We start from the raw sequence: 23,140 nt of genomic DNA, 5'->3' as shown, positions 1-23,140 counted from the left end.
TGAAGAGCTAGAGGGCCAGGTTAGCTGACAGCAACATAAGGTCTTTATTCCAGGATGCTTGGGGTGAGATTATAAACTCAGTTTCAAAGTTATCAGTTCAGCATAACAACTCTGAAGCCTGCTGACTGACATTAGTTCAGACTGAGGTGACTGCAGAGGATTGTTCTCCTTCCCAGAGCCTTCTGCATCTGCTCTATCACTATTTTGTCATCCTAAATGATTGTCAAAATGTTAGGTCGTTTTGCGAGCTGGTTTTCCCCCTTCTTGGCCAGTAGAGGCCTCTTAATTCGTGCAAAAGCTGCTTTGCTTGAAAGAAAAGTCAGTGCTATGTGCTGCAGTTCTGTACAGCAATCCGTACTGATTTGATATTGTACTCAGGCCTCAGCAGCAGTTAAGACACACAAATTTCATATAGTGTAGATGTAGTCTAAGAACCACTGGGAATCACAATTTTAGCTGTTTATACTAAGCACGTGGTCTTAGTGATCAGCGTGGGCATCTCTGTTAATAGCAACAGAGATTAAGAAGTATGTTTTCCAAAGCTAGTCCTCTCCCCACCTTTATCCCTGTCTCCTTCCAGTTAAGATTTCAAGTGTTTAAGGCATGTTTTATGAGAGCACAATCACCGATTCTTTCACAGGGCTTGCCTGCTTCAGAAGTCAAGATTGAGGTAGCATTTCAATTACATTCCCAACACACAGCTCGCTTTCCAGTGCTATTCATCCATTGAAGCAAGGACTGATCACCCTTTTTACTTCCAGGACACCCGAGCAGTGAATGTCTCGGTGACTCTCTCAGACTCCCTGCTGGATTCTCTGGCAGTCTGTGCATCACCTGCCGATTGATTAAGGAAAGCAGGAACTGTGGCAGGTTTCACTAGGTTCTGCCCGCTTCTTTGGCAGTGAGGTATTTCACAATCTTTACTCACCACCATGTCATTGTATCTGCAGAGCAATTTCAGTCCCTGCGGTTATCGTTCTCTCCAAACCTGGATGACTACAATCCAGATATACCAGAGTGGAGAAGGGACATCAGCAGAGTAGTCAAGAGAGCTCTGGTGGAGGTAAGCAGTGTGTATAACCTGAGTTACAATGGTTCTAATTTCTGTTTTGTGCCTACATTAGGACTCAATCAACTGTTCACTCAAGGTGTCTCTCTGTTTCTAGCAACTATAAAAGAAGACTAGACTAGTGTTTGGGGCCAGAATCCTAAATTTTACACAGCTGAAATTATCCCATCCTGTGACAATCTGGTGCTCACAGTCAGCCTTCGATTTATTCATTTCACTGACAGTGGTTTATGTGGAAGATTTCTGAGAAAAGGGCATATAGAAAATAAATTATTTATACCTACCTATAGCTGTACAAATGTCTTTACTGCTGTGTTGCAGTTCTTACTTCTTTTACTGCTATTCTTATACAGCAGTGGAAAGTAGTGCTATTCTAAAGGAATTGCAAATATGCTGTAGGAAACTTACGAGACCAAAAAGAAATCAATTTTTACTACAGAGAAGAGCACTACAGTAAGTGCTTTGTCTTTCACATGCCATGAGGTTCATGGGTCAGGATTGGATGCTATTTTCCCCATCAACACTATGGAGAAGCTCTGAAGTTCCTTCTTTAACTGTGGAACAGAATGTCATAAAAATATTCTTGTGCGGCTGAAGATTTGGATCTCAAACTGAGAAGCTAAGAAAAGTTAGAAGAGACAGCTGGGGTTTCTCAGCTCAGCAGAAAAATAGTGAAAGGAACCATATGAAATAGGGTTTCTGCTTTTTTTTTTGTTTTAAATAAAGATACTCAGATTTTGAAAGGATACAAAGCTTGTAGATGTTATTAGCAAGCTCTTCATCTGTGCATCATCTGTGCAAAAAGACTGGAAAGACACTGTGCACTAATCAGGTGTACATAAAGTTGTCTGGACTGTTTCTGAGATTTCTTCTTCGATTTGCTCAAAAGACAGGAGGAGAGAAGGAAAGGGGAAAAAATAAAAGAACATTTTTCTGGAGCTTGTTCTTGTGACTTATTTATGTCTGTATCAAGTATTCAAGGATCCATTTATCTTCAGGATGAATTTTCAGAATACAAACAACTCAATAAAAAAAAATCAAGCCATAAAAAAAGGATTATAAAACTACAGTACCAAGGCTACATTACAACAGCAGAGCAGTGAAAACACAAAGAGTCTTTTTGTTGTTTGAGTAAAAAAAATTAAAAATTGATAGCTAATTATCCCTCTTTATATAGCTAAATGATTCACCTTAAACAAGCCTTTGTGAGAAGTTCCTGTAAAAATTAAAGATAAAACCGATAGATTTCTACAGCAATTAAGTAAAATGTATAAAAATGAGTTGAATAACTAAATAATTCAATAGGAAATTATAGCTGTGCTATAGAATTTTTATGAACTTTTATTAAAGTATTACATTCTTATTACAGAGTACCATAGACTTGTATAAAAATTCTGCATAAGAAATTATAGTTCTCTACTAAAACCTGATCTTCTCTATAAGTAGGGATAATTTCATAGTATCACAAAATATCCCATTTTATATTGTGATCATAATTATTTGCTCATACCATTGGTTTGCTGAGTCCTGTCTCCTGCTTTTGATGAAGAAGACAAGAATGAACTGAGTAGATCAGCCAAAAGCTTCCAGACAAAAAAAAAAAATCATACCCAGCCCCAGAAAAATGAAGACTTTCCATTAACTGGTAATAGTGTGTCTTTTTCTTGACATCTTGAAGCAACCCACCAGGCAAGCACAAATAACGTAAGCCCCGGCTTCACAAAATACTTGGAAAGACTATATGAGACCTTTATATTGTTACTTTTTTTTTTTCTAAATCCACATAAAAAAAACCAACAGCAACAAAACCACATGCTTTTCTTTGGTGTGCAGTGGAGGGGAAAGGTTCCCTTTTCATAGGTCTATGTGGTATTCCCTGGGTTGTCAGCAGTCACACATGGGATAGCCACAGAATTAGCTCGTGTAATGATGATGTGTAATCAGTTTCGCTGATGCCTTGTCCACTGTCCATCATTTCCTTCAATGAGCAGCTGCTCCAAGTCCTTGCTCCTGAACTATCAGGAAGAAGAATTCACGAGTTTTAAGTCCAGTTAATGTCTGAGAGGGTTACAAATCCTGACTGCAAGGTCATCTCTGTGTGGAATCCAGCTGCTGTGATCTGCCCTTATATCTGAGGCCACTTTTTTTTTTTTCCTTTAAAAGTGACCTACAAAAATCAGGGCTTGGAAATTTAAGATTTAAATCAAAACCTTGAGATTTGGTAGGTGATCTCCAACAAAAAGAGCCAATGGAGCAAGACTCAGCAAACTCTTTCTCCTTCTTTTGGCTCACAAAACTTCCTGAAGGCCAAACTAGCTCCTTTTCTGGAAAAGAACTCCACAATCTGATTGTGTAATGTCATGGTAGCAGCAGCTGAAACCCATGACCAGAGATGACACTGGTAGTGGTGCCTGTGGGGTATTTTTTTCTGAATTTTGGCTAATTTGTCTTGAAGGAGGATTTGGGTTTAAACTAATTGCTTAAGATTTTCAGCCAACAAGACAAAAAAAAAATTTTGCAGATTAATACAATCTTTAACACTTAAAAAAAAATTACCCGCATTAACTTGTGGAATTGACTCGGGATGTGAACTATAAGAATTTGTTTCGCTTTTGGGATTCAAACTTGATTCATTGTCTTCTCTGTCCCTGGGGCTTTTAAGATGTTTTGGCTAATCGCACCTCTAGAGTGCAATTCTGCCCACATACCTTGCCCTTTAACATGCGGCTTATTACCTTTGACTGAATGAAGAACCTCAGGGACTAACCTGGGATAGTCAGGTAACTTTAAAATAGCTAAATTTAGACAAAGCAAATCGCACCATATGCAACTGTTGTTTAGGAGCTCCTTTTAGTATGTCTGGTAATCACTGTTGCCTTAGGACCCTGCATATTTTACTGGAGAACATGGTAAAACAGCTTAGATCAGGAAATTATTAATCCCTGACTTTTTACCTGCAGTGGATTTTAACAAGATTCTCCCTGTTGTACCAGATGTACCCTACATCATTTGTATAAGTACTGTGATGCCTTAGCAAAGAAGCTGTAAGCATTCAGTGCCATCCCCGCTGTTTATCTGTCCATTAATTGTCTATGTATCAGGCAACAGGTATTTCAAGCAAGCACATTCTGGTCGCAGTGCTCCCTGGTCTGCCCACATCTGCCGAGCTCTTCATTTTACCATATCAAGACGCCACAGGAGAAAATAAAAGAACAGCAGCAGACCTAGAGCAGGTATTGTGTCCATTACTTGGAGAAGTGTACGTTTACACATTTGTGTATATATATGTGGGATTTCCAAGGCAGGTTAGAACAAATAATTGTGGTACAAATGCATCTGATTCACTGGGGTCTAAACAACGACTATGGTACATGCTACATCCTCTTTGTTTTTTTATTGGTTTTTTGGTGTTGTTTTGGGGTTATTTGTTTTGTCCCAAACACTGGAAACAGGCATTGGAGATTTGTTTAGGAGTGGAGACTCCCATTTGGTTTCCCTCAGTAATGTCAAATTGGCATAAATTTGAATGAAGTCATGTCTTTCCCTTCAAGTTCTGTTCTGCTTCATGGGAGTAGGAAGAAAGCAGGAAGGATTTAGGGGATGATTCCTGCCAATGTGAACTGGAGTAACCTCACAAGGCAAAGTTTATGAGGCCATCAAGAGTCTGAGAAAGCATTGGAGGACAGAGCTGGGTGGTAGACCTAGGAAGATCAGAACTTCATTACTTTCAGGCACATGGATGGGGTTGGGTTGTCCGCCTGTCCTCTTCATGATACTGGCAGTAGGCTTCAGTCCCTCTGGATTGTTTTCTCTGTGCAAGGCTTAAGCAGGTTATGACAACTGGAGGACTCCATCTCCCTGCAGACCCAAAAGGTCCTGACCACCAGGTGTATCTAGCACTATTAGGACTAAAAGATGAAACACTGGGCTGGGCAAAAACCCTGAAATAGCACTTATAGATTCTAGGGGTGAAGGGAAATAGCTCTGAGTGAAGCACCACTGTACCTCTGCCTCCCCACACAGCATGTCTGTTACTCAAGCAGACATACCCCATGTTGGCGTGGGCTATATGAGCTTTGGAGTAAAAGCTGTCATCAGCTCACAAATCTCAATCTCAGTGCTACAGTGAAATCCTTAGCATTACTGGATGCCTGCTACTCTACTGGATGGCATAAAGTGTTTAGCATTTCTCTTTGGATTTGTCCCTCAATTTGTGAATGAGTGAAGTCTTCCCATCAGTGCATGTATCAACAGTATCTTCACCTTCTCATATTCTTGTTTTCTAATAGCCTTTTCATCTACCTGACCTGTTAGTGGCTGTTGCAATTGCCTCTTGCAGTGGTCTAAAGCCTTGTTAGCTTAGCTGTGGACCTCAAGCCACTAGGTCACCCATATTCTTAAGCTTTCCCTTGTTCAGCATCCTTAGCTATCATCTCTTTTTTTTGACAAATTACTTTCTTCTGCAATTTTCACCACCCATGTAATAAACAAAAAAGATGGAGATTTACTGCTCTGCAAAACCTTTCCTCCCTTTTGTCTTTCATCTCCCTTCTCCTTTCCTCTGTCACAAATTGGCAAGGAAACCCGTCCATAAACTTTCAAATTTATATCTGACCCAGCTCCCCTGTGGCACTCAGCGGCATATTGTATTTTGCCAGTTCCTCCCTATCTTTGTCTGTTTCTTTTTTACCCCTGTAAAAATGATGTCTGTGGCTGTGGAGAAAGGAGCCCCTGACAGTGCTCTCATGACCCTTTTTATGCACAAGAAGAAATGTAATTTTCAGTGGGACTCCAGCAACTTCTCTGGCATCCTACAGTGTCCAAAAGGTAACCTTTGAAGAGAGAAAAACTATTTGCCATTTGCAGCCAGCTGTTTCTTGTGGAGAAGTATCTCCCCTGCTCCCATTAGGATGATCAGAATGTTTTTCTTACTTGTTTGTGGGTACTGCATTCCCCTTCCTAGTTAGACCAGTAGAAAATGGCATTATTTTCAGTGGGAACTGCCTAGGGAGGGCCTCAAAAGGTGTCTCTGCCCTCAGCTCTAAAGCTATATCAGCTATATTCTGATACTGTTCCTGTTTTGTCATCCATTTAGCCTCTAATCTTTCACTATCCCTTTCCCAAAATGTTTCAGAGCCCATTCAAGAGCTTCTCCCTGTGCCTGAAGTCACTGGGAGGAGTGCTGGGAGCAGATGTTTTTGCTAATAACAGCTTAAGTTGCTTCTTAGGTACTTTATGATGTATAGTGTGCTTTTCTGGTAGGAACAGAAATCTGTTTTGTGTTCATGAACAAGCTATTCAAAGGCACGTATGTGAGTTTGTGTGTTTGCAGGTGCATACCCAAAGGAGTTATAGTTCTGGATGATTTCTGCTGTTTTGGAAAAGAAGCTTCAAAGTATACAGGAACAAAATGGGGCAATTCCAAGAACAAATACAGGCTGGGCTGAGAATGGATTGAGAGCAGCCCTGCTGAGAAGGACTTGGCATGCTGGTTGATGAGAAGCTCAACATGACTAATGTGTGCTCACAGCCCAGAAAACCAACCGTATCCTGGGCTGTATGAAAAGCGGTGTGGCCAGCAGGGAGAGGGAGTCGATTTTGCCCCTCTTCTCTGCTCTGGTGAGACCCCACCTGGAGTCCTTAGGTAGATGTCATTTTCTCCTTGAGCTGGTGTACCACCCTCATTCAAGCACTCCAAGTTACTTTTTTTTTATGTACACACAGTACCAATTATTGTCATATCTATTTGCAGATTACATTTAGAAATGTGAACTCTGCATTCCTGATATTTCCCATAGGAGACTAAAGTACATTTTAAAAAGTTTAATTGTCCTTGACAGCTGAAAAAAAACACTGTGTATGAGACTGGGGAAGTTTTCTCAGTGTGGGACTATTCCACCTAATACATAAATACAAAATTTTTGATGACCTCAGATTACTTGATCCACTTCACTTTCTGTAGTCAGTGTAAACCTATTCTCTACAGCTTCATAAAAATCGAAAGCCCTTTTCATCCTGCAGAATCCAAAAACATTTTCCATATTCAAAAAATCTTGTATTTATGACTAGAATGTTGTGAATTTGCGTTTTTGGTTTTTTTTTTTTTTTTGATTGGCTCACTTGGTTCCCCTGCTTCATTTCACAGTGACTGAGGACAGACTACCAAACTGCTTAAAAATGTAGAAATAATTGGCAGTTATAAAATGCTGCTTTTTAATTTTTATGTTGTTGTTGCACCACCACTAAAATATCCCAAATCTTACAAAAGCAGCCACCCAGAATTGCCGTTGGCCACTTGGGCTGGCATGCAGTTGTTAGACCATCTTTGTGAATGAGCTTGGTGAATGTGATGATTACAGAATTCAGATCTGCTGCTTCAAAAGCACCAAATTATTTCTCAGCAGTGAAGGGCAAACTTCTAATTAGTAGCATTTCAAGTAATTTTTGAGTAATTTTTAGAACTAATCCAATTCAGAATGAATGTGTTGTAGGAAGATACTCTACTTACCAATCAGTAGAGGGCAGTGATACAAATGCACAGATATGATTACTCATTTTATTTCGGTAGGAAGATTCTGAAGGGTTGTCTTTTTATTTATGCATATCACAAATTATCTTCTCTCCACATTGTTTGCAAGTGGAGGTTTTTTGTCAAGCATAGCAAATGTGTCTCCTGTTAGTCAAATGAGATGTAAGCAGAAGATACATGAGAATTCTGAAGTGATGTTTTCGTATCAAGTAAAGGTTTCAGTGTTTTCATGTGTTTCCCTTTAGTTCTCCATTTGCATGCTTTTACCTGGCTTATTCAAAATCATTAATGCAGAATGCAAAAGAGATGTAGGAGAAACTAGTTAATGACATTTGAGGCCATTAATCTTTTCTCTGAAACGAGCTATCAGCAATGTAGCAGGCATGATGGAGTCTTTGGCAAATGGCAGTACCGGCTGGTTGGTAGCCAACTGTGCTCAACATGTTGCAGCTGTCGCCAGTATCTGTATCCAGGCAAAGAGACAGGAAGTGACATGGATGACTGAATATCAAATGGGTAGTAATGAACTGAGGAGATGAAATACCTTTGGTGAATGGAGCACTATGGAGAGTGGCATTCAGGAAGCCTGTATGTGTATATGTCTTAGGAGTCTTTACTTCAAGCAGATTTAGTTTTACTTCTGCTTCGTTGTAGCAGATGGAGCTTCTGTCTTTTTTTGTACCTTTTTTTCACCCATTCTCCTAAACTTTAGTGTTTTATCATATTGACTTTCACTACTTTTTTTCCTCTGATATGTTTCAGATGTGCCAGTCACCAAAATATTTTAACAACAAGATCATGACAGTGAACCCCTTAAAATCTTGCAGAAAATGGTGCCAATCAGTCTTGGAAATTAAATTCCAGGAAGAGGGATAAATCATCTAGTGTTTACTAGGAGAGATTTTTTTAACTTCTGTACCTTTTTATGCAGACCAAGTCTTCTACCGGGTGTTAGGGAAGGTTGGGCCAGTATATAAGAAGTAAAGGCAGGAGGGGAGAGAGTGGAATAGTATGAAACAGATGACCTTGTGTCAAGGACATTTTTCTTTAGTCAGCTTTTCTTGATCAGCTGCCTGTATGCGGTAGAAAAGGCTGTCCATATATCTTCTCTTAATATCTTCAAGTTAACTCTTGCCATGTTGACTATCAGCCCTCTCGCCTTCTCATCTTTTGCTCAGTGTACAGAGCAGCCCTTGATTCTCAAGACTCCTGGTCACCTTTGTTCATCTAAAGTAGACCCTGGCTTTTATGTCCAGGTTCTCTCTGGGTTCGTGTTTGCTGATCAGTTCTTGTCCCAGAGTCCCAGAGTAACCACAGCAATGTCCTCCACTTTGTGCTCTCACAGTACCTCTGGATATGGCAACTTGAGTTTAGCATCTTTCGTTAACAGATCTCAAGAAATTCCTGCTGGACCCTGTAAGTCAGTGATTATGCTCTTTTTAGTGTTAAGGCACTCAAGCTTTAGAGGCTCCCTGTGAAATAACCAAGGTTATTCAGGGTGAGTGGCACAGTTTAAAGTAATCCACATTTGCCCTGACTCCTGATTCACTTTTGTAATGCTGGTTCAAGTTGCTTCCTACCAATCAATGTGCGTAAGTCTTTCCTTAGTTGTTTATTGATTTACTCAATGAATTGAATAGAAGTGTAGCACTCATTAGTCGAGATACTTTACACAGTATCTATAAAATTATCTAGATTCTTAGCTAGTGCATACTGGCGCAGTTGAATCACATTCAATTAGTTTAAACCAATTTACACCAGGGGTTTCAAAATTCAATAAAGGTATGGGAAAATGCCCTTCTGAGTCATAATTCTGTTTCTTGCTGCACATGATTCTTTCACAGTCCTAATTCTGACAAAATGCGAAGAGAAGCCAAATTAATTTTTGTTTTGTTCCATTTTTAAATTGGAATATCTTTTTTTCCTTCACAAATTGTCTGTTATTATTATTCATTATGTGTCCTTTGATGAAAAATGATACATGAGGAATGGTTTCTGTTACTGAATTATTTTTGCACATCATGCTTAATTCTGCAAATGAAGCAGATAAAGTCAATGAGGCTCAGTTAAGGACCAAAACTAATTCTGAAAGCTAATTATTTTCACAAGGGAGACTCTTGAAGACTATAAATTAGGAGGTTGCTATTCTAAGAAGTTTTGTCTACAGCTGAGTTAGTTGCATCTCCAGGAGTGAGAGAGGAACAGGGACAGGCCAGAGGCCAGCCTGTTCCCCAGCTGAAGGTCTAGCTGTTCAACTGGAGTTGCATAGCTGTATTTGAAACAGGCCAAAGTACTTTGATGTTTCCTCGTCTGCTCTTTAAACAAAAATGCATCCATGGTACAAATCAGTGTGGAGGTTTACTTCAAAATTTGCTTCAAAGGCACTTTATTAATGTTGTAAACAAATTATATGAGTCAGAACCACTCCTAGTGTAAAGTCTGATAACTTATGATCCACTGAGCTAGACTTCATAAAATAAGAAGAGGAGAAGAGCCACTTCTCCAGTCTCAGAGTGTCCTGAGTGATCTGTGGTTCACAGATCCCCTTGGGACCTTGTGAGGACCAGAAACAGCACCAGGTCCACCTTTGGAGAGCAGTGTCCAGTCCTACTGTGAATTTGGTGCTTTGGCTGTGTGTAACCTACTCGTTGATCTCAAATACTGATGTTTATAAACCACTGTGTATGGTTTCTATTTCAGATAATTTTTAGAAGTACAGAAATGCATTTTTCTCCTTCTTTCTATACTGTCTATACATCTGTTTCGAAGAGAATCTAACTTTCCATGTAAAGAGAAAAGAAAATATTGTACTAAGCAAGCAAACATTTTAAAAACATGTCTGAATGCATCTGTTCTTCCCTCAGAAGCCTGTGTCAGGAATCTCCAGAGCTGCCTGAGGAAGGCAGATGTCTGATTCTCACAAGAAATTCTGGCGCTTTTGAAGGTCTCAGGCTGTTACTCATTTTTTGACTTGTTCAGATTCCATAAAGACTCAGGCAAAAAAGTTGCACCCAAAAAGCCACTGGGAGAGCATATAATTAATTGAGCCATGGAAATATGCTGTATACTCTGAGCAGCATGAGCAGTTGCTGCCTGTTTTGACACTGCATGTAATCCTGGAACAGTGACGGCTATTTCAGGCTTCTGATGAGATACTGATGGGTTCAGGCAGAAATCATTTTATTCTGAACTGCGTTTGTACAGAATGCAGTACAATGAGGTCCTCATTCATAATCATGTAATAATGCAATACAGTAATAACAAATTTCAGTTGTGACTGTTTCTCTCTGCCTTGCTTAATTTTTCTTACTACTCCACTCTTACTGCCTCTTCCCTTCGTATTATTCCTTTTCTTTGGCTTGCCAGACAAGAATATTGGTTGAGCTTTCTCTCACACACTCAGCTTGCCTGCCGGAAGGCTACCACGGCACCTCTCAGCTGTGATGTCCCTGCCCATGCTGTTGATTTGCTCTCCTCACTCTGTGCTGCAGGAGTCCTCGGGCAGGCCGGGTGAGATCTCAGTGTTTCTTCATGTCACTGGGGCCAAACAAAGTCTCCGGTCCCTTCTCACGCTGACTTTCTTGAGGTTCTGTTCTTTCATTTCTTGCCTAAATCCTTGATGAAACCATTCTCCAGTACTAGATAGCAACATTTGCTAGCTGCATTGTCAGTTATAAATCACATTAAGCCTCTTTTTGTATAGAAGGCATTGCATATGGTTTTTACCTCTGCTGTTTCCCTGATCATTTTGTGCAGCTATCACAATGTGTGGAATAGGAATGACTGCCACGTGGCTGGCTCTTTTCTGCAGTTTACCATCTTGCAGTTGCTTTTTTGCATAAGCTTAGCTGCTCCAGCAGCATCAAAATCTCAGAGCAGAAACAAAGATAATCCATGCAGGGGTGCAGAGGAGAGTAGTTAGGTCATGTTTGGGACTGGAAATGGCCAGGATGGTATTTTCCCCATTATTTCCGTGAGCCGTTAACGTACCTGGCTTACAGCATATCACTCTGCATCTGTTGCTCCGGTTTTAGAGATGAAGCCCTCTTTATAGTTGTCAGTCTGTTTATTAATATGCTCAGATTCTTAAAGAGGAATATAATTTGCTTCCCAGGCTTTCTTCATGTACTGCACATCTTTGTGTCATCATCCCTGCTGCTCTGAGCTCAGCAGATGGCTCTTTGTAAGCAGGTGGTACTTTTTCTTGCTATTGGAAGAAGTGTGTTTACTGCTTATTCTGGCACTCATGAAAAAATTGTAAACTTTAAAGAGATATATTAAAAAATGTAAATAAAATGCCTGTAAGAGTTATTGCCAAATTGATATTGAACCAAAGGCACCTATTCAAGTGATCAGCAGCCAGAAATGAAGTATGCAAGCCAAAAGTATTGAAAGAACCATTAAGAATCTTAAAAAAATAAAAGAGGCAGATAAATCTCATACCGTGATGAATGATAGCCAAGGAACATCTAATCCTATCTGAGTAGCATTTACTGAAATAACTCAACCAGACAAAAATGAAGAACATGAAAAAGATGATGTGAAAGTTATTGGAACATTCTTTTTTCTGACAATTTTTCATTAATCTTCAAGAAGGAATAAGGATTTCTTTAAAACAAGTTAAATTAAGTGGTGAGCACTAGAATACGTTTCCGCTTGGTCTCAGTATGGCTGTAAAAACACAACGTTCTCAGCAACTGCCTGTTAAGGGATGTGGGGCAGGGATGTTTTTTTTGCAGTTTTCCAACTACCTCTCCCTAATAAACCAACATGCAGAACAGTGGCTATGTTCAGTTAGAAAATTGCTCACTGCTAGAAGAAAATATGAAATACATGAAACGTCTAGCAAATGAACATACAAAAGACATGAAACAAACTGTCAACACCACGTCTATAGGCCTCCATTCCTTGATTAATCTTTCTGGATTTTTTGCTTTTAATGGCAACACGCCTGGAACTTCTTGGATAGAATTGAGTGGTATGGAGAAAGTGGCTCAGTGCCTGTTGTGACAAACTGACTTAAAAAAAGGAATGTTTACCAACAGATTGGACCAAAACTTGGCTTCCGCACTGTACAAATACAGATTGCATGGAGTCTTATCTCAGCAAATGCTCACCTTTTTTTTTGTGTCCTTTAAGGAGGCATAGCCTGCTTCGTTTCTGCTGGAACTCTATTGTTGTCATTAGAGTTACGGCAAGATAATCTAGTGATCTAAAAGCTCCATGGAATGCCTCTAGCATGAAAGAGAGAATATAAGAGCGTTTTCTCTGCGTGTAACCCATAAGAATAGGTGGAACATGCATTTTGTTTAAGCCACACTCTGTAGTCAGTAAATACTTTCAGGTTCGAGCTGGTTCTGGTACGTACGTACGTAAGGATCAGGAAGCAGGTAGCTTGAAACCACCTGCGGATGAAATGAAATTTTAATTTTAGGACTTCAAATTTCAGTGCAGGCTGGGATAGGGACTTAAACTATTCATTTTGATTCAGGCACATCACATGTTATGAACATGGTCTAAGAGCACAGAGCTGGCCACTCAATGAGCAATAAGTTATTTGTTATGAGCAAAGGAATATGAACAATTGAAATGCTTCTCTTTGTTTGAATAGTAAACGGAGTTCACCGATGTGCTGTTGCTGACTGGTCCTGAAGACACTTGCGCATGTGGGTATGATGTTCCTTTGGGACTCAATTCCCTTTTGCTGCTGGGTCGCCCCTACAGAGGTGTAACAGGGCAACTTGTTGCTCTCAGTCATTGCTAATGGTACACAAACCACTCTGGACATAATGCTGGCAGATGTGTTCAGCTTTCACAAACTCCCTCTTTCTAAGGTGATAGGAAGTTGCTCTCAGAAAGTCTGGTGCCTCTGCAAAATCTTTGCTTTGCGTGCAGCTCTATTTCCTACCCACCTATTGGCAACCTAAGCCAATTATCAAGAAACAAATACATTTCTTATTTTCTCCTTTTTTCCAGATTTCAGAAACAACGGTCCAGAAACTGAACCAAAACCTGGTCCATTTTGAGTTGAAGCCAGGGGTTCAAATCTTTGTCCATGCTGCCCATTTAACAGCAGGTCAGTATCCTCATTCTGTGTAGACTCGGTCTGTTGCTCTGTATCACAGCAAGCAATGTATTTCTTGATGGCAATAGTGTGCTATCAACTGTATTTTAAACACTTCTTATTTTTATGTCACAATAACAACTCAGTGTATGGGCAGACATTAAAATGCCTGGTCTACCTCCCCTTTCTTTATCATGCCAAAAAGATATAGTGGCTTTTGCATTTACATCTAATCCTTTTGTTTACTTATGTGCAAGAATTTGCTGTTGTTGTTGGAAATGCAGTATAAGTAGCAGTAGAAATGTGTAATTCTTGACTGTCTCTGAAATATTTAACAGCTAAGAAGCACCATGGCGTATTCAGCCTGGATCACACAGTGCAAAGGTTAACAGCTAGCCTTGGATATATTCAGATATTCTAGAGTCAACAAACAATCAAAGCAACTAAGCACAGTTCAGAAGTTGTTCAGCAGTCTGAAAGACTAGATTCAATTTACACATGCACGTAGATAAGATTAAGTAGTTCGGACTTTAACTAATCCTGTCTCAAAATGAGACATCTCCAAGTCCTGATATTTAATTACATGTGTGTCTGTCTATTCTGTATGCTAAACCCTCATTTCACAGCAGAAGCCCTGTTTAACTGTCACAAGAGATGGGATGAACAAATCCATGTTCAGGATTTTTAGGAATTCCTTTTCTCCAGGAACTGCTGATAATTTTGATCACTTGGTATCAGCTTCTTCGCCAGCTTGCAAACTAAAACCCTCTGTTTGCTAGTACCAGCAAACTGCTCTGCAGAAAGGTTTTTATGGTATGAACAGGTCTGCCCAAGCTGGTGTCAGTCCACAAGCTGCCTTGTCCATAAAGGGAAGGAAAAAGAGACTGTTAAGGAAGGGTATAATGCAACTGCATGTAAATCCCTCCAGAAGAAAGCCTTGGTGTTTGCAGTATATCATTTTTCCTAAGTAGAACTTGCTAATATCTGCCCTGGGAACATTGCTGCATGTTTCTGCTTTCCATTAGCTGTGAAACAAATGATCAAATGCTTACTTTTAGACACATTAGAACCAAAAGCATAAAAAAGCAGAGATACAGCACAGCTCATTCATCTCTAAAGAAAAAAAAGCAAACAGCTTAATAAGTGAGTTTGATTTTTTTTCCTGTAGATTGTAAATTAAAAAAAAGGTAGTAGACACGTGACAGAAGAATTGTGTGACTTTACATTTAAGATTTAAATTAATATACACTTTACATAGTAGGTATTATCAGAGAAGCAATCCTTGGCCTGAATTTTCAGTGATGACCAGTGATACTATCTGTACTTTCTGAAAACGCGCATGCCCATCTCTTAAAAGAAATGTATCTTAATGTGAGCTTCAAACATGGAGTTGCCTGCAATTGCTCATAATTTTTGAAATTTGTTTCTGGGCATTTACTCTGCCAATGCACATGGCTGTTTTCCATTTTGGTCAATGTTGATTAAAGTCAAGATCAAATCCCAAATGAACATTTAGACATGACTACTCTGGCCCTGAATATCCTTTAGGCCTTTTCTAAAAAATTACGTTTAGAAAGAATCACATTCCTGGGAAAAGCTCATCTTTACCTCTTGCTACTGAAGGGCTATTCCTGATTTCATGTATTGGAAACAGATGAAACATGAGACATCTTCAGCCCTGCTTTTAATACAAGGCGAATCTGGATCCAAGTTTCGAGCTCTATGTAGGAGCCTCCTGCAACTTCTTGGAGAGGAATTCCTGGCACCTCTACATGAGGGTCCCCAGCTGCTCCATTCATGCTCAGACCTGGCTAAAAGCTGGGTACCTCCAGTCACAAAGCTGGATAGTTAGTGGAGGTACTGTAGCACTTTTCTGGGCTACTAAACCTTGTCTGCTGCCCTGAATGAACCAAAAGGCAGGGTCTATCAGCATGGCATACTGCCATGCTAAATAACCATGGGGCCTCCAGGCATGTGCTGGCCTGTTTCTTGCTAGCTCAGGCTGAAGTAGAGGGTGCTTGGCTCAGACATGCTGTGTAAATACATGATCTTTGTGCTCACCGAAAATGCACATTTTTATTTGTATTTACACACACACCAGGAATGAGTACTTTTTGTCCATAATAGATACAAACACTCATTAGTTCTGTGAGGTAGGCTTTGTTGTACTTTTCTTCATAGCCACTAGTGAAATGTGAGTGATTATTGTAACTGGCTTCACAGTGTCCTATAGGAACACTACAGGATTTTGTCTCTTGCAGAAATATGATTCAGTAAGAACGCAAAATGAGCCTGGACTGCCAAACTAGATATTAAAAAGCCCAGAGAGCAGCCACTGTGAGGTCTTTGAGAGAATATGGCTCCTTACCAAGCTGCAGAGGTCATGACTCCATTCCCTGTCTAAATAAAAGGCCCAATTTCATGACATCAGATATTTGGAATAGTTTAGAATTCGAAAAAATGCTAAAAAAGAGATTTCCTGCACTGCTGAAAACTAGTGTTTTGGTTGTCAAAGAAAAAGAAGAATTGTCCTTTTACGATCCAAATTTTTACCAAAAAATAAGTAAAATAAAGCAGGGAAACCTGGAACACAAGCCAGCACCAGAAGCAGTCCCTAGAAAACTGTCCAGGAGGATGCACATGGCCCAGAGGTGCTGCTCTGGTCTGTTGTACCCCTTCTTTCCCAGCCTTTTCACTACGACTCTGTGTTGGACTCCTGGTAGCTATGGGCTGTAGTTGACTGAACCACAAAGCTCAGCATGTGTTTGTGTAAGTGCATACGCATGTATATGTATACCTATATTTATGTTCCCATGCCTCAGTGCACGTATGCGTTCCGCCCTCTATGTGTGCCTGGTCATGCACAGCAAAAATTTCTGCAGCAGAAGAGCTGCAGGGGACAAAAGTGCAGGTATCTAAACTAGCTTGGTGTGGATATTGAAGCAGAACCTGTAGAAATGAGCCTCTGTGTGTGTGCGTTGTATGCATTCCCTGGAGCACAGAATGATAGGTGTTGGGCTCAGCACGTTTCACACCTCCGTCCTCTTTGTTCAGGCCACACAGGATGAAGGATTAATTTATGGCAATTACAGACAACAGATTGCAATCCATTCATCATGTTCATTCCTGCTTCTCATGAAAGAAAAAATAAAATAATGTCCCCAACCTTACAGACAACCTCAACTCTGAGGCAGAGTAAAACAAGCCAATAGTCCTCGCAAAGCAGTTAAATAGCTGTTTATTACCAGACTCTCAGCACATCATTATAACAAGAACATTGAGTGATGCTGAGCCTGAATCAGTTGGAGAGCCACTTTGTCATCCCACAGAACTGCAGAGACCCACAAAATACAGACACAAAGGGGACAGAGTGGAGATGTGTGAGAAATTCGTAAGAACGGGCCATTTCATCCTGGTGCCTCTCCTTCCTGAGGACAGCCTGCTTCATGTGGGAAGGAGAATTTTTTTCACTTCTCTTTGTAAATTTTGGCTTTATCAGGCTGGGTGTGACAGCTGAAAACGTGTGCATGTGATTGATTGCCTGGGTAAGTGTTTCCTTGTGTGTGTATGTTTTCTTGTGTCTTCTGCCTCTGGTTTAGAATGGGTCTGTTGAGTGCACATGAAAAGGGGCAACAGAAAGAGGCTGTGTGCGACAGTGGTTCAAGTTAACTTTGACTGCCTGGCAGAGGAAGGCACTACCTACTCCTTGTTCTGTGTGTAATGCCAGAGAGACAGCGGGTGAGGGTGTATCTGCTGTGTGATCTAGCTCCATGTAACGGCACAGCTACAGCTGCAGGTCTGTCTACAGTATGTTTTATTAGTGTCTGCACGAACAATGTAGACTACTGGGCCAATGTGTGCCTATTTTTGGATGCTAGATGCCTTTCTGTTTGTGTGTGTGTATGAGAGTGATAGAAGCTCTCTGTTTAATACAATTTACTTTCTATTTCTGGGAAAGCCATGCTTCTGGCTGTTTTGTGTGGGCTTGTTTTGCAAGGGGCTATGAGAAGGTGGTGAACAAAACTCTGAGGAGAAGCACAGAGAGACTTTTTGTTTCATTAGGGTTCATTCTGATGTGGTTTTTTTTTCTTGAACTTATGCACTCTTGCATGGAAGCCTTCTGGGAGAGAGAGCAGGGCACCGGGGGAAAGAGAGTAGAACATGTTCAGAAGAGTAGGAAAGGCATAAAAAAAGAAACTGAAAATGTCAGAGGTGTGAGAAGAGCTTGCCATGACAAGGCATGGATGCTGAGGCGGTGTCCATGAAGGGCACTGCTCTTCTGGCTGGGAAGGAACAGGACTGAGCAGAGCACAATACATTTGGTGAGCATTATTGCTTCAGTAAAATTGAGGAGCCAGTTGCTCGTTATTCACTGTGCACTGGGAGCTACCCAGACGAGCTCTAAGCAAAATAGAAAGTCAACAGGACAAGTTAGCCCGTGGGTAGCTCCGGGATCATCCAGAAAATGCCAGTTTTGGTACCCAAGTGACCTCATTTGCAACTACCTTAGGTAATTGTCTGCAATATGAGAGAGTGTGTTTCAGGCAGTCCTCTAACAGGCCAAAGAGAAGCTGCTAAGGAGAAAGCTATGGGACTTCATGTGAAGGCGTAGGTTGAGCACCACAAGTGGTCTGAACCCAGGTTTCCTCCCAGATAGATTAGAAAGGGAGAGGAGCGTGGAGATGTTTGGACAGATGAGGCCTGCTGCAAGTGCAATAATGGGAGAATGAACTGTATTTCTGGAGGGAGCAACTTTCACTCCAGGCTGGGGATGGCTCTAACCTTCTCCCCCTCTCTTGCAGCTCCCCTGGTGGACCTCACTCCCAGTCACAGTGGTTCAGCTATGCTGATGCTCCTCTCTGTCATTTTTGTGGGACTAGCTGTGTTTGTAATCTACAAGTTCAAAAGGTATGACCCTCCTTGAGCCATTTGTTTCTCCCCATTGCTGCCTTTCACTGAGGTGTTTGGGTTTTGTTTTGCTGGGTTTTATTTTTCACAGTGATTTGTTTCGTGGTTTGTAAAAGCTGATACTACATCATCTGCCAGAGTATCCCACAATGATGATTTCTGTTAATGTTTTAGGAAGATTCCTGGCCTTAATATATATGCACAGATGCAGAATGAAAAAGAGCAAGAGATGGTCAGTCCAGTCAGTCAGAGGGAAAGCATACCTAATGTCCCTCAAAGTGAGCTGATGAGCCCTGAGCAACTAGTAGATGAGAAGTTGGAAGTCCAGCCCATAGGTAAATAACTTGCAGCATCCTGCAGCTGATCAGACTCTGACTTATAATTGGCTAACCCTTCTCTCAGCCTCCCCCTTCCCATATTCCTGCACACTCCTCCTCCCATCCTCTTCTGCTGCAGCATTAGTTTTGCTACAGGAAACCTTGCTAACTCTTTCCTCTCCCTCACTGCCATGTGATGAATGGGAGGGGAACAACTTTAGGCCTTTTCCTCTCTCCTAGTTGCTCTATGTAGATCCCCTTCCCTTCTCAAAAATCCTGCTGGCACTTAACTTGCGCTATAAGGCAATTTAATTTATTTTACTGGGGCTGATATAGATGCGGGGATAAACCCCATACCCATGAGAACTTCAGCCACCCTCACCTGGAACATGGAGGTGAGCAGGTGATTCGGTAAGTCAGATCTAGAAGCTAAATATTCGTTAATGTTTTGACTGTTGTGGCCTTTGTGCTGTGCTGGACCTTGTTGACAGCAGCAATGCTAGCCTGGCTGATCCCCAGGGAAATCAAGCAAAACCTGGGATCTCAGCATTGGGCAGCTGGGTTTCCCTCAGGCTGAATTGTCCCACAGGCCTCTGTGGTTCCAAATTTGCAAAGCAGGCTTTGATAGGATGTAAAGTGAATAGACCTGAAGCGGGCATACTGGGATCAGTCACACAATTGCTTATGTTTTCTGTTACCATGACTACAGTAGAAGTGTCAGGATGGAGCAGGGAGGTTTCATCCTGCGGACATGTTCTGCTAAAGCCAGCATTGGTCGGGCGTTGCTCCAGCATTGCTCAGCTTCACTTTTGAGGTGGCATTTCTGCAGACCCAGACCAGAGGTCTGCAGGACCCCTGCAAATAAGGACACGGACCTATTTTAGAGGAATTAAAGTTTATAGCTGTTTTGAATTAGACAGGAGTGAAGCATAGTCATGACTGAGATCACTTACTTGCACAGTTTCACCAGCTTAACCAAACCTTAAGTCCCACCTGAGGATGTCCCTAAAATGTATGGGAGCATTTGCTAAAGTAGGCTTGGAGTCATAGCTACTGCAGAGAGGGAGCAAGGGGAAGAGAAATTAAAGGAGGGAATGTGATGTGCTAAGATTGTGGCCTGTGAAACAACCTGGGAGGAAAAAGAAGAAAGTCTCTTGATGAAACTGATGTCTAAGCTGGAAGCCCCACTGCAATGAATACTGATCTCTCCTCACCTCTTCACGAAGGAGAGATCTGGTAGCTATTAAAAGCTTTTAAGCAGCTATTCATCAGCAGACCTGGACATCCCTGCTTAGCAGAACACAGGATGGAGTGAGGGGACCAACCTTCCCATGTGGTGTTCCCCATACAGAGCAACCCCAGGCCACAGTCCAGAACCCAAGGAAAGGAAATGCAGCCAAGGTAGTCTGGACAGAGGACTTCCAAAAGGCTTGTGGATCACCAAGAGGTTTCAAGCCAAGACCCGGAGCGGTGGGTCCTAACCTTTAACAATTCTCTTTTTTGTTTGTTTTGGTTTTTTTCTCTTTCCCCCCAGAAGCCTCCAAGGCAAAATTGATGTAAGATGCTAAGGGAGAAACACCCAATTTCAGATCAGGAACTCTCTTTATAGAGTTAGATCGGCTTTGAGCTTCTTCTTTCTAAAACAATGTAATGACCATGGTTCATGCTGTTCCAGTCGTAGGGAAATGTATTTTCACTGGTCACTCAGACTGAAGCGGCAAGAGACAGTCACCTGCTAGCTGTATTCAAGGTACCTTCAAAACTGCTCTTGCTGGTGTTGGGAGCTAAAGTCCTGAAGCCTCTAGGATCAGAGTAGTCAAAAGCCAGTTTTGGGGGTAGATTTTCATTTGATGCAACAGTCGCATTTCTGGCTTTCTACAATAACCAGCATTTTGTGTGTTTCTCAGCTGTGCTACAGGACACTGTATGTAACCAGAAATTGGCCCTTTGTAACTCCTTGGTTTGTACCTGTAACTGCACTAGTGAGCACAAAAGGTAAATGTGTGGGATACCTAGACTCAATTCTCTGCCAAAAGGAATCAGTCCAACATGCTTCCTAAGAGTGTTATTCCATCCTGGCAGTGAGATGAATGAGGAAACTGAATCAGAGCTCAGTGACAAAATGAAAAGGTCTGGACCTAGGTGTGAACAGAATAAAAAGTGCAAAAGCTCTTCACTCTCCTGTACAAACACCTCATCTGTTTCTGGAAATCAGCAATTTCTTTTTTAATGAGTTTTCTTTCTTTGGGGAAAACAAAGCAAGACTATAATTGGGTGTTTCTCTTTTGTATGCTTGTTCAGAAGCCAGTTTTTTTCAACCCCTTTGACTAAAATCTGGGGACCCTTCCTTGGAGGAATCTGAATGAATGTCCCTGGATCATTTAATTTTCTCTCTAAACGTTGGCAGCAAAAACCCACAGTTCCTATTTTCTGGATGTGAGTGGTATAGGCTCTTCTTTTCCAAATGCAAACCTTAGGGTTATGTATGAAATCTCCAACACCTTATCATTGCAAATGAGTTACACATTTCCTCTGAGGACCTCATCCTCTCCTTTCCTCCACCCCTCTGCTCTGGCCTCTCCCTCTTCTGTTCGACATGGGTGAATCATCTTCATTAGCAAAAGAATAGAACATCACCTTCAGTGTTTTGAGTATCAAGAAAACATTTCTGGAAAGAACATGTCAGTCTGGAGCAGCTAAATCCCAAAGGCCAGCAAGGTGATACCTTCAAACATCTTTGTTGGCTAAATGCACTTGTTATTTACTGACTCTTTTATTTTGTTTTTTCTTTGCCACAGGAAGTATTTCCACAGCTGCTGAGCCCCAGAGCACAAAAGAAATTCCTACCTATGTAAATGGTTGAATTGAGGACACCGATGTATATCTGTATCTAAAAAAGAGGAGAGCTCACTGTATTTGGACTTTTTAATTCTTCAGATGACAAAGGGTTTTTAGCTTTAAGCCTGTGCATGTGGACATTATACTGAGACCATAGTGGAACTGCATTGTACAGGTGTTCAGTTTTAGTGGGGTTGGGGGGAGAGGAACTGGTATCACTATTCACTCCTGCGGCCCTTCCCTTAACCCCTCCACCCTCTTTTTTCTGATCTGTCTCTAATTTGTAGAAAATTCATAATGATATAGGCCAAGAATATGCATGGGGGTGTCTTCTTTAGGGAGAGGGGTGGGCTGGGATGTAGGGGGAGAAGGGCTGGGGGAGGTGGGAGGGGGCATTTAGGGTTCTTGGCTTTAGATTTAACTGCTCTTTTAGCACTCTGGGCTGCGGGAGTGTTAGCCGCCCCGGCAGACTTTCATAGGACACACAAAAAAAAAATCACACTGGAGTCTAAAGGCACTGAAAATATTCTTGGTCACTCTGGTTTATGTCTTTGTTTGGACTCTGCCCTTCGTTCCTCTAGCTGCAGCTGCTGTCTGTGCCCCACAGCTGTGAGGAGGCTGAGCGCAAGTGTGGGTGATTCCAACCACAAGGCCAGGCTCTTTTTTAAACAGCTTTTTTAGCCTAATCACACCAATGCATCTGACTGATAGCACTGTTGAAAGATAACTTCCTGCCTCCTGACCTTGGATGGAACAGAACTAGCATGCATTGCTGGCAGGGAGGTCTGTCCATACTGCACTTGCAGGAGGTTATTGCCAGCATGAACTTACACTGTACTCTGTACCAGCCTTACACCTTCAATTTTGTCTAAGAGAAAGCCCTAGTGACACCCTCAGCTGCATTTAGTGCTGAAATAAGGATTTGTCTGGGGAAGTCCCAGGAGATCTCTGCTTTTTGGGAGTCACCCCAAGGACCGTTTTGGAGTGTGGAATGTTTTTGAAAGACAACTTGTCCATAGAATAGGGAGCAGGGAAAAGTCTATGCGCCTGCTTGGCAAACCCCTTTGGTTGCAGATCTGCAAACTACTGCTACTCTGGGCAGAGGAGGGAGAATAAAGGAAGATTTGGCCTGAGATTGTTGCCAGGCATTTTGAGCCCCAGCACCCCAAGACCGCTCTTGTGCGAGATTTAATTTCCTACCAATAACATAAGCTTGTATCTTACACTGCAACTAGAAATGAGGATGCAGGACACGTTCATGTAGACTATGCAAGGGAACAGCAGGAAAGTAAGCTGAGCATACCTCGTACAATTCCTCCCAGGACACTGGATATCTGGCTGAGGCCTAACCTATGGTCATTACAGCTGTTGATTTCCAGCCCAGCTCAGGTAAACTTAGCACCAGGATTTTGGTC

The 23,140-nt window shown here is 41.5% G+C and overlaps 1 protein-coding gene across 3 annotated transcripts in view; it reads left to right on the top strand.

The window, feature by feature from the left end:
• The window catches only part of LOC104336537 (VPS10 domain-containing receptor SorCS1), a 311,179-nt gene extending 289,122 nt beyond the window's left edge, over window positions 1–22,057 (top strand). The window contains exons 22-28 of one of the 3 annotated variants that reach the window (XM_075423698.1): window positions 951–1,063; window positions 4,171–4,302; window positions 13,575–13,674; window positions 18,465–18,570; window positions 18,745–18,905; window positions 20,239–20,357; window positions 21,686–22,057. In XM_075423698.1, the coding sequence (XP_075279813.1) occupies window positions 951–1,063; window positions 4,171–4,302; window positions 13,575–13,674; window positions 18,465–18,570; window positions 18,745–18,905; window positions 20,239–20,357; window positions 21,686–21,742 (788 nt within the window). In that variant the 3' untranslated portion in view covers window positions 21,743–22,057. The remainder of the gene's footprint in view (window positions 1–950; window positions 1,064–4,170; window positions 4,303–13,574; window positions 13,675–18,464; window positions 18,571–18,744; window positions 18,906–20,238; window positions 20,358–21,685) is intronic. The other 2 variants (XM_075423699.1, XM_075423700.1) reach the window with 2 other exon arrangements.
• Window positions 22,058–23,140: the final 1,083 nt, after the last annotated feature.

The sequence above is a fragment of the Opisthocomus hoazin genome, chromosome 6 (assembly GCF_030867145.1).
Source record: "Opisthocomus hoazin isolate bOpiHoa1 chromosome 6, bOpiHoa1.hap1, whole genome shotgun sequence".
In the NCBI taxonomy this organism is placed as follows: Eukaryota; Metazoa; Chordata; class Aves; order Opisthocomiformes; family Opisthocomidae; genus Opisthocomus; species Opisthocomus hoazin.
This window is presented reverse-complemented; position numbering and strand designations above follow the sequence as displayed.